Source organism: Carassius auratus, chromosome 38 (assembly GCF_003368295.1).
Source record: "Carassius auratus strain Wakin chromosome 38, ASM336829v1, whole genome shotgun sequence".
NCBI lineage: Eukaryota > Metazoa > Chordata > Actinopteri > Cypriniformes > Cyprinidae > Carassius > Carassius auratus.
This window is the reverse complement of record NC_039280.1, coordinates 16,556,464-16,572,889: the sequence shown is the minus strand read 5'-3', so window position 1 is coordinate 16,572,889 and position 16,426 is coordinate 16,556,464. Positions and strand designations below refer to the sequence as shown.

General features: G+C 37.0%; 1 protein-coding gene across 4 annotated transcripts in view; it reads left to right on the top strand.

Annotated features, from left to right (window-relative positions):
* The window catches only part of LOC113057239 (echinoderm microtubule-associated protein-like 4), an 83,163-nt gene extending 67,416 nt beyond the window's left edge, over positions 1 to 15,747 (top strand). For all 4 annotated transcript variants that reach the window (XM_026224480.1, XM_026224479.1, XM_026224478.1 and 1 more), the window contains 7 exons: positions 1,432 to 1,499; positions 1,614 to 1,702; positions 1,796 to 1,893; positions 4,958 to 5,045; positions 5,259 to 5,357; positions 7,996 to 8,126; positions 10,971 to 15,747. In XM_026224480.1, the coding sequence (XP_026080265.1) occupies positions 1,432 to 1,499; positions 1,614 to 1,702; positions 1,796 to 1,893; positions 4,958 to 5,045; positions 5,259 to 5,357; positions 7,996 to 8,126; positions 10,971 to 11,465 (1,068 nt within the window). In that variant the 3' untranslated portion in view covers positions 11,466 to 15,747. The remainder of the gene's footprint in view (positions 1 to 1,431; positions 1,500 to 1,613; positions 1,703 to 1,795; positions 1,894 to 4,957; positions 5,046 to 5,258; positions 5,358 to 7,995; positions 8,127 to 10,970) is intronic.
* Positions 15,748 to 16,426: the final 679 nt, after the last annotated feature.

Here is a 16,426-nt window from a genome sequence, read left to right as displayed (position 1 = left end):
TGTCCATTCAAGCTTAAGCCCTCCAATGTGGCTGAATTAAAACAATTCTGCAAATAAGAGTAGGCCAGAATTCATCCACAACAATGTTAAAAAATGTATTGCCAATTATCGCAAATGCTAAATTGCAGTGGTTGCTGCAAAAAGTGGCACAACCAGTTATTAGATGTAGGGGGCAATTACTTTTTCACGTAGGGCCAGGTAGGATTGGACCACTTTTTCCCCTTTAATAATAGAAATCATAAAAACGAAGGGGGCGGAAACCTTTTAACGGCACTGTATGACTATCAGTGTCCTGACAAAGGTCATAACCACTAAATGTTTCATTTATGTAACTATCAAAACAATCCAGGCCTACAGTTCTCTGTTCTATACTTCAGACTGGTTACTGGCATTAATTATGGCCCAGTGCTTTGTTCTTTTGAAATAGCAAAGACAGCTTGTTTGTTGATTTTGTGAAACTTCTCTCTTGGTCTAGATGTAATCCGTACTGAACATTTCTCAGAAGACAAAGCAGAATAAACAGATGGTGGGGAATTTGTTGGCAAACTTTATGACACATGCCATGACATTAGTGGTTCTTGCAAAACCTTTTTATTAAGACATCAGTTAAAAGTCAGCTTGCGCAGTTTGGCAAATACAGATTTTTTTCACTCTATCATTTATTGTAACAGTGGTTACTGTTTTTGGACAGTGTGTCTCTGAGCTGAGACTATGGTTTGTAGGACCTTGAAAGATTGAAAGATAGACCGAATAACCACTGAATACCCTTGTCATCTTAACAGTAGGCTGTTTACATTTGTATTAATGCAGTAATACAGTATTTAGTTGATGTATGTATATCAGGTTTAAAGGTTTTTCTGACTTAATCCACGCATTTAGAGCAGTGCTTCTCAAACAGGGGGCCGGGACCCGCTAAGGGGTCTCAGCACATTTCCCAGTGGGCCATAAAATGGCTTAAGATTATATATAAAAAAATAAAATAAAAATGCTTGCTTCTTTCCAAAGTCTTGGAAAACCTGTACACTGTATGTGAGGGAAGTGTGATGATTTTTTTTTTTTTTTTTGTAATTCAAATTCAAAAATGTTTATCATATAGAAATATATATATATATATATATATATATATATATATATATATATAATTTTTTTTTTTTTTTTTAAGACTGGAAATGTCATGCAAATGCATTGGTCATCAAGAGTTTAAATTTGTTATGCATTCAGTTCTTAAAACACTTTAAAATTTTGAATTTTTATAATTTATTTTAATGCATTGTCACATCTAATGTCTGTAAAAGTTTAAAAACAAGCAGCTTTCATTTCTGCAGAAATATAGAAATTAGAGCATCTGCATTAGATCCAGAGCTCTCAGTTTTTTAATAGAGTCCCGTGCGCTTTGAGTGTGACAGTACTAATGTGTTTGTATGTTTTTAGGAGCACGGGCACTGCGCAGATTTCCATCCTAGCGGTTCGGTTGTTGCAATTGGTACTCACTCAGGGAAGTAAGTGATCTCTATATCATCTCTATATCAAGTTTACATGAATAACTTTGCCCAAATTTAACACAAAAAAGCTTTGATGACTGTAGTTCAGAGGTTGTTTTGTATGTGTCTCAGGTGGTATGCTCTAGACGCAGAGACGCGAGACCTGGTGGCCATTCACACAGACGGCAATGAGCAGCTGTCATTGTTGCGCTACTCTGTCGGTGAGTAGGAGAGTGGTTTGTTTGCATACTCTGTATTTTTTTTTGCATTTCTATCGAAATCAGACAGCCAGACGTCTCTCTGTCTCTCCTCAGATGGCACGCTGCTGGCAGTGGGATCACATGATAACTTCATTTACCTCTACACAGTGTCGGATAAGGGACGCAAGTACAGCAGATATGGGAAATGCACTGTAAGTATCTGAAGTTTATGTGGCTGTTTGCACAAAATGTGTTCTAACATAAAAAAAAAACAGCTCAGTGGATCTCAGGCGCATTGAACTCCCAAATTTTACTACTGTGCTTGTCCTGGCACTTACGGATAGAAGAAAAAAAAATAAATAAATGTACCTGCAAAAATTACAAAGTTTGTTAAAAACAAAAAAGAATGCAAAGAGTTTGAAACATGTATTTAAAATAAATTTGTGATCAATCCATAAGTAATGCCTTTTGATTGATCTTCTAATTCACATAATTGTTGTATGGCTGTATTATTGTCATTTTCACTATTCCCCATTCTGCTGGATCCGAGGGCTCAGGGAGAGTGGAGAATAAACTTTACCATGTGTGACCGTTCGCCCATGTCTGACCTGGGTCTCGTTTCGCTCTGCTGTACTCCATCAACACACTCTGAATCACACCACTGTGCTTCTGATTCCTCTGATTTTATTTTTTCTTTGCAGTTTTTCAGTAGTTGAGAAGTTTAGTATCATTAACATCTGTGTTCAATCACAGTAATAATGGAGTCGTTCTCTGAAACGGGTGACTTACAGAGTACATTTGTGTAGATTTATACGTTCTGTTAGACAAATAAAAAAAGTTCTGTCATGTGCTAATATAGGCTAATGTAATAGACTACCTTTATAATTTATCTTAAAAAAAAAAAACTGTGTTTAGTGTTCTTCATTAAACATAATGGACACACAAATGGTTCTCCTTTCATAGAATTATGAAATAAAATTATTTCCACATAGTTTTGTGATTGTCTGTCCTTCGATGAGTAATGAAGAGAGTGAAGAAACGCTTGATGTGAAATGGCTGAAGATGTCAGTGTGATTTTAGCGGACAGAATGAAAGCGTGCCTGTCTTTCAGCACTCTTGCCTGCCTGACACGTCTGAGCTTCCAGAGGGAATTCAGACATTGTGGGAACGCTGTGGTTTTATTGATGCTTGGCAGACGAATCGCTCATGTGTCTGTCAGCATAGCTGAACCGTGTTACTCGCAGACAGATGAGAGCAGATGAACACCTAAAGTGGCCCCAAAACGTATTTGGACACGTAAGCAAAACTTAAAAATATCAGACCGAGTGATTCATGTTAAAGAAAAGAAGCGCAAAAACACATTTTCAAGAAAATATCACAACGACTACAAATCACTAAAACATCAACTTATTAAAAGTATCTGAAAAATGGCTAGTTCTGAGAAAAGCTCCAAGAGCATTTGAGTGCAGATGACATGGTTTAATAGTTTATCTATGCGATTCATAAGAGATTCATAAATTTGTACACGTGACTTAATTGTGCAAAAGTGTCCAAATGCTGTTGAGGTCAAAAATTCCAAGCAATGCACCGTTGAGCTATAAACCATTTGCATTACCGTGCAGCGTGGGAATGTTTGCCTTTTACTGACCTCTTTCGACAGCCATAGAAAGGATGCTCAGGATCTAGGATAGTGGAAACGGAAAGCACATGTCAATATGTGTATGAAAAAGCTGGAAATGGAGAGCCAGGTGATCTGTATAATCTACAGGGGGGCCTCTGTGTGCAGATAGCAAGCTTTCACAAACGCACGACTCTTTAAAACACGCACACACTCATGTAAATGTGAGTGCACATATGGTAGGGAAGCCTGCGGACAAGTCGGAGCCAAGTCAGCCAAACTGAGATTCCCTCCCTGAGCTGTAACTCAGACGGTATTAGTTTTGTGTCTCTCTTTGCTCTGGGTGGAGACCCCTCCTGCATTATTTATTGAGACCACTGAGTTCAGTCTTTGAAAAAGCCTCTTCCATCCATTTGATTAGTTGTCAGTGTCAGTGAGATGTTCAGGCTCTTGTTGACGTGGTCTCATTTGAAGAAGGTTTATTTGTGCTTTTGTAAAATAATTGATTTTTCAACTGAACTTTTGTTGCTTTCATGCTTCAAGGTTAAAGAGTACCTAGAGTACCTCAACGTTTGAATGGTTATTTTCTCTCTAATATGTTGTTTCAAACCTGTAAGATTTTCTTTAATGGGAAACAAAGTTTGATATTTCGCAGATCGTCTGATCAGCTGTTCTCCATACAAATAAGCATTCACTCTCTAAGGTTCCGAAAAGGACAACAGAGCACCAGAACAATATAATAAATGTAGTCAAAATGGCTCACACACACATCATTTGAAGTATTTAGAATTATTAAATTATTTTAGGTGTGGAACAATTTTAAAATCGCACTTGCTTCCAGTCTTTCATGGTGCTTCATGATGTGTTCTTATTTTGGTTAAAAAAAGAAAAAAAAAGAAAAATGTGCATCTAAGTATACTTAAAAAAAAAAAAAAAAAGAGTACTTTTTCTCTCAGAAATATACTGTAAGAGAATACTGTTAATGTAATGTTTCAGACAATCTCAATTATTATTCTTATATTTTATACTGAATGCAGTTAGCTGGACTTTAAGTACATTAAGTTGCATTAAGTACATAGAGTTTAAGTACATTATTGTTTGTAATGTCATATGTATAACTTTTATTGTCAATGAAATAGGGTTAAAGTGTACTGCCAAATGCATTTTTGGTAACCTAACAAACTTTAATGTGATTTCTGTATTTGAATGCTGTATATTTGCAATTATACATTTGTTAATGATGAAATCAAATAGTTATAATCAAGTATTTTACATGTGCTTTAATATTTTAAGTATAAGATGTACACGTAAACAGCATTTTATTTCATTAAATAATATATTATTTGCAAATAAAGTTTTTATATACTTGTAAGATTAGCAGTACACAACAAATGCGCTTTCAAAACAAATAAGAGTTGCAGGCATTGAAATGTTTGCTTGAATGTTTAATTAGTGACATCTCAAATTTTGATCTTTTCTTTGAACAAAGACATTGTGTATCTTCTAGTGTCTGTATAGGTTGAATGTACATTTCTAGTGCTTGTTTTGTCCTAAACAGTTGTGATTGTCCTTAATCAATTCTGGTTATTGAAAATAATGTGACAGAACTGTTTTAGTTCTCATTTTTCATTGTCAAATCTTTAAATCTCTGTCCTCAGGGACATTCCAGCTACATTACACATCTTGACTGGTCCCCCGACAACAAGTTCATCATGTCCAACTCGGGAGACTACGAAATCCTTTACTGTAAGTGGACGACCGCAACAAGCCGTCTCTGGCGCGTTTTTCTGAAAAACATTTCCGTCTCCAATCGTATTTGTTTTTTGTCTCATTGGTTTGGTAGAACTCTTCATTACTGATTCAGCTTGTGGTTTGTGTTTGCACTTTTGCACTCAAAAGAACTTAAATTTTGCACCATATCCCAGATTTCCCTGACATGTTGTTTTACCTCTTCCACAGGGGACATTCCAAACGGTTGCAAGTTGATTCCTAACCGTTCTGAGTGCAAGGATATCGAATGGGCCACATATACCTGTGTGCTAGGATACCACGTCTTTGGTCAGTATCTGTAGATGCTGCATTGTGGGTGTTATTACTAGTTGGGGTTTGATACCTACAGTACTAAATACTATACTGTAGTACACACTGCTGAAATCTCAACACCTTCTAAGGGTCTGTCACTGATTAACTATTGGCGCTTTTCCGCCGCATGGTATGGCTCGGAAGAGTTCACTTTTTTTGGGGATTTCCACTAGGTACAGTACCTGGTAGTCTACCTGGTATTTTTTTCTGTACCACTTCAGTTGAGGTTCCAAGTGAACCTTGTCGTTACCAAAACGTGACGTGTAAACTCTGCCGATCACTGATTGGCCGGAGAGAATCATCACTATCTGCATCACTGAACTTGCGACACATCCACAGCAGAACCACTAGATTTAAATCAGCACAGCCAGCGAAGGATCGAACACAACTGTTGGGAGGCTGTTCGGTTGCCTGTTGAGGAAGTACAGATGTTCCTCTAGTTGATAGCAGAGGAGTGGATCCAGCGAGAGCTTGATGGCGCGACGCACAATTAAAACTTTTTTCAGGAGTCGCGTCACTAGAAGCAACTATAATGACGTGAATAATCCCGCCCACTCTAAAGCGATACTAAACTGCATTGGAAACACAAACCGAGCCGAGTCGTACCACGCAGTGAAAAAGCGCCATGTGTGAACCAAACTTGTGACTAAAAATTGGCTAGAAGAATGTTTTCTCTATGTATTATGAGTATGTGTGCTCTGTGTATGCATGCCTTGTTTGGTTTTTCCAAACGTGTGGCTTTGAACTCTTTGCTTTTTCACACTCATTTCCTGTCAGTGGTTTAGTCTTGAGGGCGTTTGAGTCATTCACTTTCTCGCACATACCAACACACGTTTGCTTGGCAATCTAAACACAACAGATTTACTTTAACTTCTTAATCTAACTTTTACCAGACTAATAGCTTTAACCCTAGAAGAGTGTGTATATATATATATATATATATATATATATATATATATATCAGATTCCAAAAATTAAGTACTTGTAATTAAATAATATTACATTTTAAATACTCATAATCAGACTACAGTTACTTTTTATAGATTATGTGATCAGATGTTTTTCACAAAATGGCAGTAAATTATGCATAACGAATTAATTTGCTCTAGTTATTTTCTCTCTTAAACTTTCTTTTTTTAAAAAAAGTAAATAAATAATAGATCCTAAAATCCTTAAATTAGAAAAAGTCTTCAAGTTTTATGGACCTGCAGACACCAGCCAGTTGGCATGCGACAGTAATTGCATAGACATTGCGAATTATTTTTTATTATCAAAACATTATGAATTATTATCTTTTCATCACTTTTTTTTGAATGCCCTGTATTTCATTTATGATCCCAGTTTGGGAAACCCTGATGTGTGTAATGTTTAATGCACTTCATGATGTTGATAAAGATTGGAAAAAAAAATTCTTACAAGTTAGGTCAAAAGTAATCTAAAAGTAATCATAGTAGTCAGAATACATTATCTTAAATATGTAATCAAAAAGATTAAAATGCTAAATAGATAGATAAATAATCATAAAAAGCAATCTGCATTTTGTAATCAGGTATGTAAAAATGAAGGCTTTATTGTATTTAGCTCATTTCTATCGGCAAATGTTGCACATCACCATTATTTATATATTCATCTCACTTTCCTACTGTTTTTGCAACTCCATCATTATACGCACAATTATAGTCTGCTGTTCTAATTTTGCTCACACTCTGAGTGACTTCATGTCTAAGCAGAGTGATTTCAAAAACCTAAAGTAGTTCAGACCACAAACTCACTTTATCTGTCAGCATAGCGTTCCGTCTGGTGTGTGCAGGTCTGTAATACTGGAGCACATTCACACACCACCACTCCACATATTTGAGTACTTTATTAGACTGGAAAATATTTGGTTAAACTGTACAAATCCCCAGCACTGAGCCAGTAGATTAGAGCAGTACAGTGAATGTGATATTACAGAAACTGTGTGTGTGAGATATTCTTGTACCTGGTGTTCTTCTGCCTCCTGCTGGAAATCTCGTTGAAGGCTCCTAATCCATTCATGATCATAGTTTTTGAATGAGATGAGGTGTCTACTATATGTGCAAAGCGGTGAGGTCAAAAATACCTTCCCTCCTAAAAGTTAGTAAGGATTTAATATTTCTGTTTGCTACCAGCTAAAGACGGATTTGAACAGAATATTAAATAACTAACTTAGTGCATTTATCTAGCACAAAAATACATAGATTTGGATTTCAACATCAGATTTGGACACAATTTAATAAAATGTTAAAGGTTAAAGTATATAAAAAATATGTACAGTTAAAAAATTTAAAACATACCATATTTCTCATATAAAAAAGAATTAAAACATAAAACCATATTTATATTATTTAACTACAACAACAACAAAAAGGAAAAAAATATTGAATTAAAAATAATTAACTGATTTACTAAAATGATTCCCTTGATGATTGACATGATGCGTAAATTTACATATCACTATCATGTTGTGAAATGACAGTTGTTCCTGGAAAAGGTGATACTGACAGCCTACTGCTACTGTAAATGCTAGACTGCTAGAGTTTCTCTTCTAGCTTCTTTTGTGCGCTGACGTGTCTTGTTGTTTGCTGCGTAACAGGTGTTTGGCCGGAGGGCTCAGATGGGACAGATATCAATGCACTTGTGCGATCTCACAACAGGAAGGTGATCGCTCTGGCTGATGACTTCTGTAAAGTTCACCTGTTCCAGTATCCCTGCTCAAGATTCAAGGTCTGTCACAATTTAACATATATGGACCACTTTGCGGTCATATTTTAAAGAGCGTATTTAGTTTTACATTTTAGAACATGAGGATTATTAGTTGTTCGCTAGATATCTGAAGCCAGATATAAACCAGTTTGAATAATTATTCATTGTTTTGTTTTTTTGTTTCAGTTTGTTTCAATGTAATGAACAGCAATTTGATTCAGTACTTTAAAAATTGTCATTTATAAGTTCTTTAAAACTTTAGTGTAAATCCTGTTTTCATCTATTTTCCAAATGCATGTTATTGATCTTATTGTGAACAATTTATGCGTGAAATAGTTTTTTTGACCTCTTAATTCTTATCGGCCATCTTCTAGTGAAACTACAGACTTCTCTCTGGTGACATATGTCAGATTTCTCGAATCATTTATTCAACTTAAATTTCATCCAATTGACTGCAAACTCAGATCTGCCTCCTCCATCCAGTCAGCAATCGCTACACTCACAAGTCACTGTCCTACATTTTGTCTATCACAACTAGGGGTGGGCTATATACTGGTAGATACATTTAGCCGGTAAAAATTTGTCAACCGGATAGAGATTATTTGGACTATCATCTCTATCGCAGTTGCATGCTCATGTGATGTTTGCAGTAAATAAAAAAAAATGTAGTAATTACACCATAAATGCATATAATTAAAGTCTACTGTGCTTCACAGTCTATACATATGGCTTGTTGGCTAGTTTTGAAGAAAAAGAGCACTTTTAGATAAAAAAAAAAGGCAATAAAAGATTGCCTCCTGGAGGTAGGAAAACAAAGTTTATTATCATGATTGCTTGTAACAAAGATTTAAATGCAAAAGAAAAGGCAGTAGAGCTGACTGTTTTAATTTAGAATATTTGTGATCCCCTCTTAGAACTGTCACATATAAGAGGGAAATTCCCTTTATTTAAAAAATTTAATTCAGGCACTGAATGAATGTCTAAAATCATGATAGGATTATTACTGTAAATAATTATAAAAGATTGTTATCGGTGATCATATCGGCAGATACTGCTTTCTGTGATCGGCCTCAAAAATTGTGATCGGAGGACCTCTAGTTTTCTTTTTTTTATGTCATAAAGACCTTATTTGAAGAAAAAAAATACTATTGTGATATACAGTACCCTCCATAAGTATTGGAACCGTAAAGACAAAATATTTTGTTTGCTGGGGAGTCAAGAAATCTGTAAATATGATTAAAAGATGAATATGAGACAAAAAAATGTATTATTGGGTGATTCAACACAAAGATGTTTTACCAGCTAAGAAGATCAGCACTTTTAGAGTTTCATCTCCTTATCTGATGTGAGCAGAAGTATTGGGACAGTTGCCTCGCAGGTCTTTCTAAGTGTTCAGCTGTGTCCTGTTGCATTAATTCTTCAGATATTAAAAGCATGGAATATGTCTTATCAGTTATATCAATTGCTTCTGCATTGCAAGTCTTGCATTCGATGATGAAACACACAAACCAGGATGAAGACGATGAAGCCAACTCTGAGAGAAAAGCAAGCAGTTTGGATTCTAAAAGAAAAGATGAAGTCAATTAGAACTATAAGAAAAAAAAAATGGAGGAGTTTGGAAACTATCGGCGACATCAGCATCCAACAACGACCTGATCGGCTGAGAAATACAACAGTAGTTGATGACAGCCAAATCAAAAAAATGCTGTGAAAATGAACCCTAAAATACATGTCTGTAAAATCACCAACAACCTCCAGAAAGCTGGGGTGATGCTCTGACAATGTACAGTCCACAGGAGAATTGGACACAGAATTACAGAAGCTACACAGCAAGATGCAAACCTCTGATCAGCACCAAAAAAAAGAAAGGCAAGATTCTTCACAAATGTAAGCCAGTAGAGTTTAGGAGTTGATGGACCGATGAGACAAAGATTAATCTTTATCCAAGTGATTGGAAGCAAAAGTGCGGAGAAAAAAAGTGAACTGCAAATGATCCTAAGCATACAATCTCATCTGTAAAGCTTGGTGGAAGGGGTTTCATGTCTCTAAAACAGGACCTCTTCATTTTAATGATGACTTTATGTATGATGGCAGTAGCAGAATGAATTTGCAAGGGTACAAAATCATCTTGCCTACCAGTATTCAAGAAAATGCCAGCAAACTCATTAGAAAGCACTTCATGTTGGATCAGGACAATGACCCAAAACACCCTGCCAGTTCAGTCAAGGACTTAATCATGCCAAAGAAATGTAAAGTCTTAAATTGCCCAAATCAATCTCCAGATTTAAATCCGACTGAACATTAATTTCACCAGCTGAAGAGGAGACTAAAGACAGAAACTCTGCAAAACAGGCAACAGTTGGAATTGGCTGCATCAAAGGCTGGAGAAAAGCATTTCAAAGCATAAGAACAAGAGTCTGGTGATGTCTATGGGTTGCAGACTCACTGCTCTGATTGCATACAAGGGATCTGCAACTAAATATTAGCTTTTAATCTTTTACATATGTTTTAAAGTCAACTGTTACAGTATTTATGCTCACGACAAATAATTGGATGAACTCTGAAAGTGCTTGCCTTTTTTATTTTGTAAAACATGAATGTGTCGAAAGCCCTAAAAATAAAGTGACATTTTGTTGCATATTCATCTTTTGATCATATTTGCAAATGTCTAGACCCCACAGTAGAGAAAGCAATTTTGTCTTTACTGTTCCAATACTTATGGAGGGCACTGGATATCGTTATTGTGAAATAAAGTTACTCCTATCGGGAGATAATATATATTTGTCATGAGCTGCAATTGAAGCCTGGGGGATATTACTTTCTTTCCTTATCTGATGTTTTACTGATTTTATTATTTAATTGCAGGCCCCAAGCCACAAGTACAGTGCCCACAGCAGTCATGTGACGAACGTGAGCTTCATGCACAGCGACAGTCACCTGATTTCAACAGGTGGCAAGGACATGAGCATCATGCAGTGGCGTCTGGTGGAGAAGACCTCATCCTTGGTGCATAGCGACTCCAGCTTGGGCCTGGGTGATTCCCTGCTGCACAACTCCACCCCTCGCACCCTGCCGACGGTACCCAGCGTGCCCCACACTCCTACTGAGCCCTTGCCGGTGCCAGCCTCGCTTCCCCTCAGCACCCAAACCGAAACCAACACTCCCCCTCCCACTCCCCCTGAACCCCTGCACACGGTTACTCCAAATGGACAGCAGGACGGCTCCCCTGAAACCCCGTCCCCTTCCGATGAGGCCACGCCCCCATCCGACAGCACCCTGAGCCCCAAGGACAGCCTAGAGCCTAGCGACGATACGGCCACACCCAGTGATGAGGGCACGACCTTTAACCCTCCCTTATAAGGCAGTCCAACCCTTCTCTCGCCTGCTCGATAGCCCGCCCAAAGGCACCAGCATGTCACTGCAGCCTTCCTGTCGGATTACAAATGCAGGGTCTCATCAGTTTTTATCCTTTCAAGATCTTCTTTTTTCGTTTCGTGTCTTAGTTTGTTATGTTGACATTCAGTAGATGTGGTTGTGGAGGCATCGGTTCGGGTTGGATGGTGAGAGATTTGGAATGTGTAATTAAAAACCTTTAGAACACCAGATTTAGAACACCTACAAGTTTACACTGACTCACACACACACACACACACACACACACACACTACCACACAAACACTAATACACATGCATAGACACATCAGTAACTGTGATACATTCAAAAAAGAGAAGAAAACAAACGATTTACCAGTTTTAGATACAAACAACATGTTCATATAAACAGACAAATAGACAAATATAACATAAAATGGATACATGCTTTCAAATAACTATAGTTTGGCTTATACATCAATATATTAATTGATTAAGGATCAGCAACTAAGGGTGAATTAAGCTGGATTACTGAACCTTTTCCTCTCTTTCCTGACATGAAAAAAAATGTATGTTCTGTTTTTTTTTACTCATCCTCAAGTCTCAAACCCATATGACTGACTTTCTTCTGTGTAAAGCAAAAATGTTTCATAAATGTTTTGAAGAGATCTGTTGAAGATCTGTATGAGGATTTTTGAAGATGTTTAGGAGGATATTTTAAAGATCTTTTGACAAAAGTCAATTAGGCCCAGATCAATACTGGACCCTTTTGACTTTTATTCTTCAAAACAGAATTTTATTTGTTCTGCAAAAGGCAATTCAAGTCATACAGGTTTGGAACGACATAAAGTTAAGTAAACATTGTTCATTTTTTGGGTGAACTATCCCTTTAAATGAGTAAACTTTTTAAAAAAAAATCACAAGATGTAGATCATTTATATTCTTTTGCTCTCTGTGAACATTGGTGGAGGACTGCATGTAAAGCTGATTTGCGTGCTTGCATAGCATCTGTCCCTAAGCCAAAAACTACAGGACGTGTACTATATCCGGTGACACCAGGCAGGTGCCCCGGCTTATTGTTCAGAAACAAGGACCTCGACAATTCAAGCTGCTTCTGTTGGTCATCATGGTCACGGACACCTTGTATTTCAACTCGGCACAACTATCGCCGCTTTACAGGAGAACAGCCATAAACAGCAGAGCACTTCATTCAATACAAACACAAGTAACACACACTCACACACGCCTGACCTGCATCAAAATGGGGTCTGCATGGCAGTAGCCAAGATATTTTATAAATAAAATACAAAAAACAATTTCAGTCTCATCCGCCTGTCTAAAGATGCCGTACCACCCGCACATCTCTCCGTTTCCTCTGTTGGACTGGAGAACCTCCTCTGTATTCATACCATCCGTTTTAACCTTGCATCCAAATGACTCTCTTCTCAAGACTGCATTGTTTTTAGGTTTCATTTTGGGTCTGTTTTTCTTGTCATTTTCTTCATCGGACTGAGATGTTCTTGTTTTGTTTTTTTTTCATCATATGAGAGAAACAAAAGATTAAAGAAGTCTTAAATGTGCGTGCGTAACTGTGTATGTGCACGCGAGTCGCCGCTTCTTTCATTCCGCTAATGGGTTATCGCCCTCTCCCTCTCTCCCTCACATTTTCTAAGGATCACTCTTTTTGGACAGAGCTTGTAATGCTTACAAAAACAGTACCAGAAAGTACCATAGTATTATTTGTACCATATTGGGCTAATGTAAGTAATTTGGACAATGTTTTGACATTGACAGGATTGAATATCATGGTATTTGAGTATGGTATCATATTATGCTTATAGTGATGAGATGAGAGGACAACTTATATTTAAATTCTATCGCAAAAATAGTGCGAAGTTTTGCACTCATTAACAAAACCTTTGTGCTTTCCTGCAAAACTACTACACTCCCCTTAGAAACTTTGTATTCTGCCTTGAAACATGTTTTCTAAAAGTATTGCGTTCACCCAAGAATGTTTGCATTTATTCGCAAAGCATTTGCATCTATCTATCTTAATTCCTAATATTATTTCCATCACAAAATATTTGTGAGCGAACAAAAGACGATGCAAAAGCATTGAAATATAATTTAGTATTACCATATGATACCATGGTACTTTTACATGGTACTGCCTTTGTGTGTTCCCTCAAAGATATGGATGAAAAAGAAACTCATTGAAGATTAAACCGCATTCGCAGGCGCCGATATCTTGAGATGAAGCATATCTTTTTTTCTGAAATGAATCAATATCAGTGAAACACAAGAGAACAGCTGCTGAGAGAGATTCCCTCTAGTGCTGCTTGATGAACGGCAACCTAAATCATCAATATTACACCAGAAAATACATCAAAACGGCTCTCAAACCAGACAACCTCTAGATTTAAAAGCATTGCAGAGGATTAAAATGCATTGCATTTGCAGTCTCTGTGTACAAAGGCATGAGAAAGCATGGTTTACACACTCAGATTTTAGGTTGTGATGCTGTATTGACGTACGGTATTGAGAGGTTCAGATACACATTTACAGTAATTTGGGTTTTCCTTTTTTAATTTTGAAAGAATGACAATCTTCTGTAATGTGTATAACAGTACACATCAGCATTCAAATACTAAGTATTTTACACAGCTGCCTCAAATTCATGTCTGATGTGTTTTAAGGTGATTTGTAAGTGCATGAAATAGTGGATTAGGTGGTGTTAGCAACGTTTAGATGACGGAATGATATCTGATTGTTTTTGTGGTGTTGGTGTGCTTATGCAACGTTTGCGCTGTAGACGGTGTTGAGTTGAATGCCCTTCAGCTGGTCTGCAGTTAACTTTTTATACCTTTTTATGAACGGTTTATGTACTTTTCCTGCTTTTTGTTCTTTTTTTTACTTTTTTAAGAAAGTTGGATGGTTTTCACAGTAGGTTTTCCATGGACTTCCATGTTTTATGTTTTTGTCCTGTCCTATACAATGGGAAAGCCACACTTAAAATGCAGAATTTCTTAGTGGAAACATACAGGCACATTTTTTTAAAGCAAGATATTTCAAAGAAAGCATATGAAGTTCAAAACAAAGAAAAAAGTCCAATGCTAATGTGATCGTTTTTGCGTTGTGATTGCTTTGTGTGAACTTGAGGGGGGGGGGGGATCACCAAAACACTAGCAATCAACATTGCTCAGAAATGTGACATTTGAAAAGCTCATTCATACATTCAAATCTAATTTAATAGCATTCAGACATTTGTGAAAAAAAAAGTTGACTTTTTAAGGGCCACTAGCTTGGACTCTCAAACCTTCAGGACACCATGGCTATCAAAAGGGCAACTCTCAGAAGCTTTACACAAGTTGCAAACTCGGATGTCGATCTTTCACAGACCTTTGTTGTTGCATTCAGGGCTGGCTTTATTGTGTATATATTGGTGTACCTGTATGTATATAACTATTTTTGGGTAGGGCGTTTCTCTGAAATGCAAGGGCAAAGATTCCATATTTGTTTTCATCCATGAAAAAGCTGGAGACTGTTCTCCTGCAGATGCAGGTATAGTGGCCTTGTGGCATGGATTCAGATTTTAGGATTCGTCACACTGTGGCCGGGTTTTCTCAGTTCGGAGGCTCCAGGGCGTTTCTATAGACCTGTCACATAAACCTGTTAGCTGAATGGAGTGTTTTCTGAATGTAACAGATTATTTGCCTTGTTATTTGATATTGAAACGAATGCTAGGTGTGTTGGTTGAAGTATTGGTGAAGGGTTTGGGTGTTTTGAGAGAGTTTTCACAAACAGGAGTGAAAGTGAAGCTGTTGATGATCAGTGTATTGGAGAAGACTGCTTTTTTTATTTTTTATTTTTTTTATATCTGCTAATATCCAAGAGCTAATTTCCAAAACATACACGGGGAGAGAGAGGGGATGGAAAAGCCCAGCTGGTGATTGTCTGTACGCTTGGTGGAAATGTTGGGCTTGAGTACAGCTCTGGACTTCTGAATGCTTTGTTGTTTGCAGGCCTTCTGACTATGTCCTCATTGAATAAAGGTGCGGAGACTAAGCTTTTCTGATAAACAGAATCACAGTTATGAAAACCACAATGATGATTCTGTTTATGCAACTGATCCAATCATGTTAACAAAATATGAAAATGCATTTTTTTCTTCTTCTTGTGACAAAGTTTGAGCCAATCTGTTTCTTATGCATTCCTGCCAATGGGCAGAAAATACTGAAGAATTTAGAAAATAAAGAAACATTTCAAAACAGTCGTTGTGTTGTCTCTTAAAGATGCCTAGAGTAATTTGTTCATTTAAAATTCTACATATTTATCTAATGTGAACATTAAAGGAATTGTTTGCCCCCCCCCCAAAATTTCTCAATATTATTTGGTTGCATTATATGCTGCTTTTGAGGATTCTGTCATTGTGTTTAATGGCCCTTGAGCTTTCCAAAGTTGAGTAGATCTAACAAAAAATATGTTTATTGAAAAAAATCAAAAAAACAAAAAAACAGAATGAAGAAAGTTGTTTTTTTACTGCCAGATGGTGCAGTTGTGAACTAGCAGCAGGGGCTAATGGAGTCATGCCAGCCAAACCTTGACCCTTCAGACTTATTGCATCTGTAAACTCTGAAGTTTGGACCAGTAAACAAGCAAAATCGCAGACCTTGAATGATGTTTATGTTCTTTATTGATTTCTTCCATCTGCGTTAGAGAGCGAGGTTATGTTGTTGTGAAACCGACGAGGCACCTCACTGAGAAAGACGCTTGCTGACTCAGCAAAACGATCTGCTCTTTGCTGTGCAAATAAATAACCGGCCAGCGGGCCAGGCCAAAGTTATTTCTCCTTGATGTATCTATGTAATATGCTAGCTGTTAAACCTTATCTGACGTCCAATTGAGAGCACAAAATCATAGACTGATTGCTGATATTTATTTATTTTTTA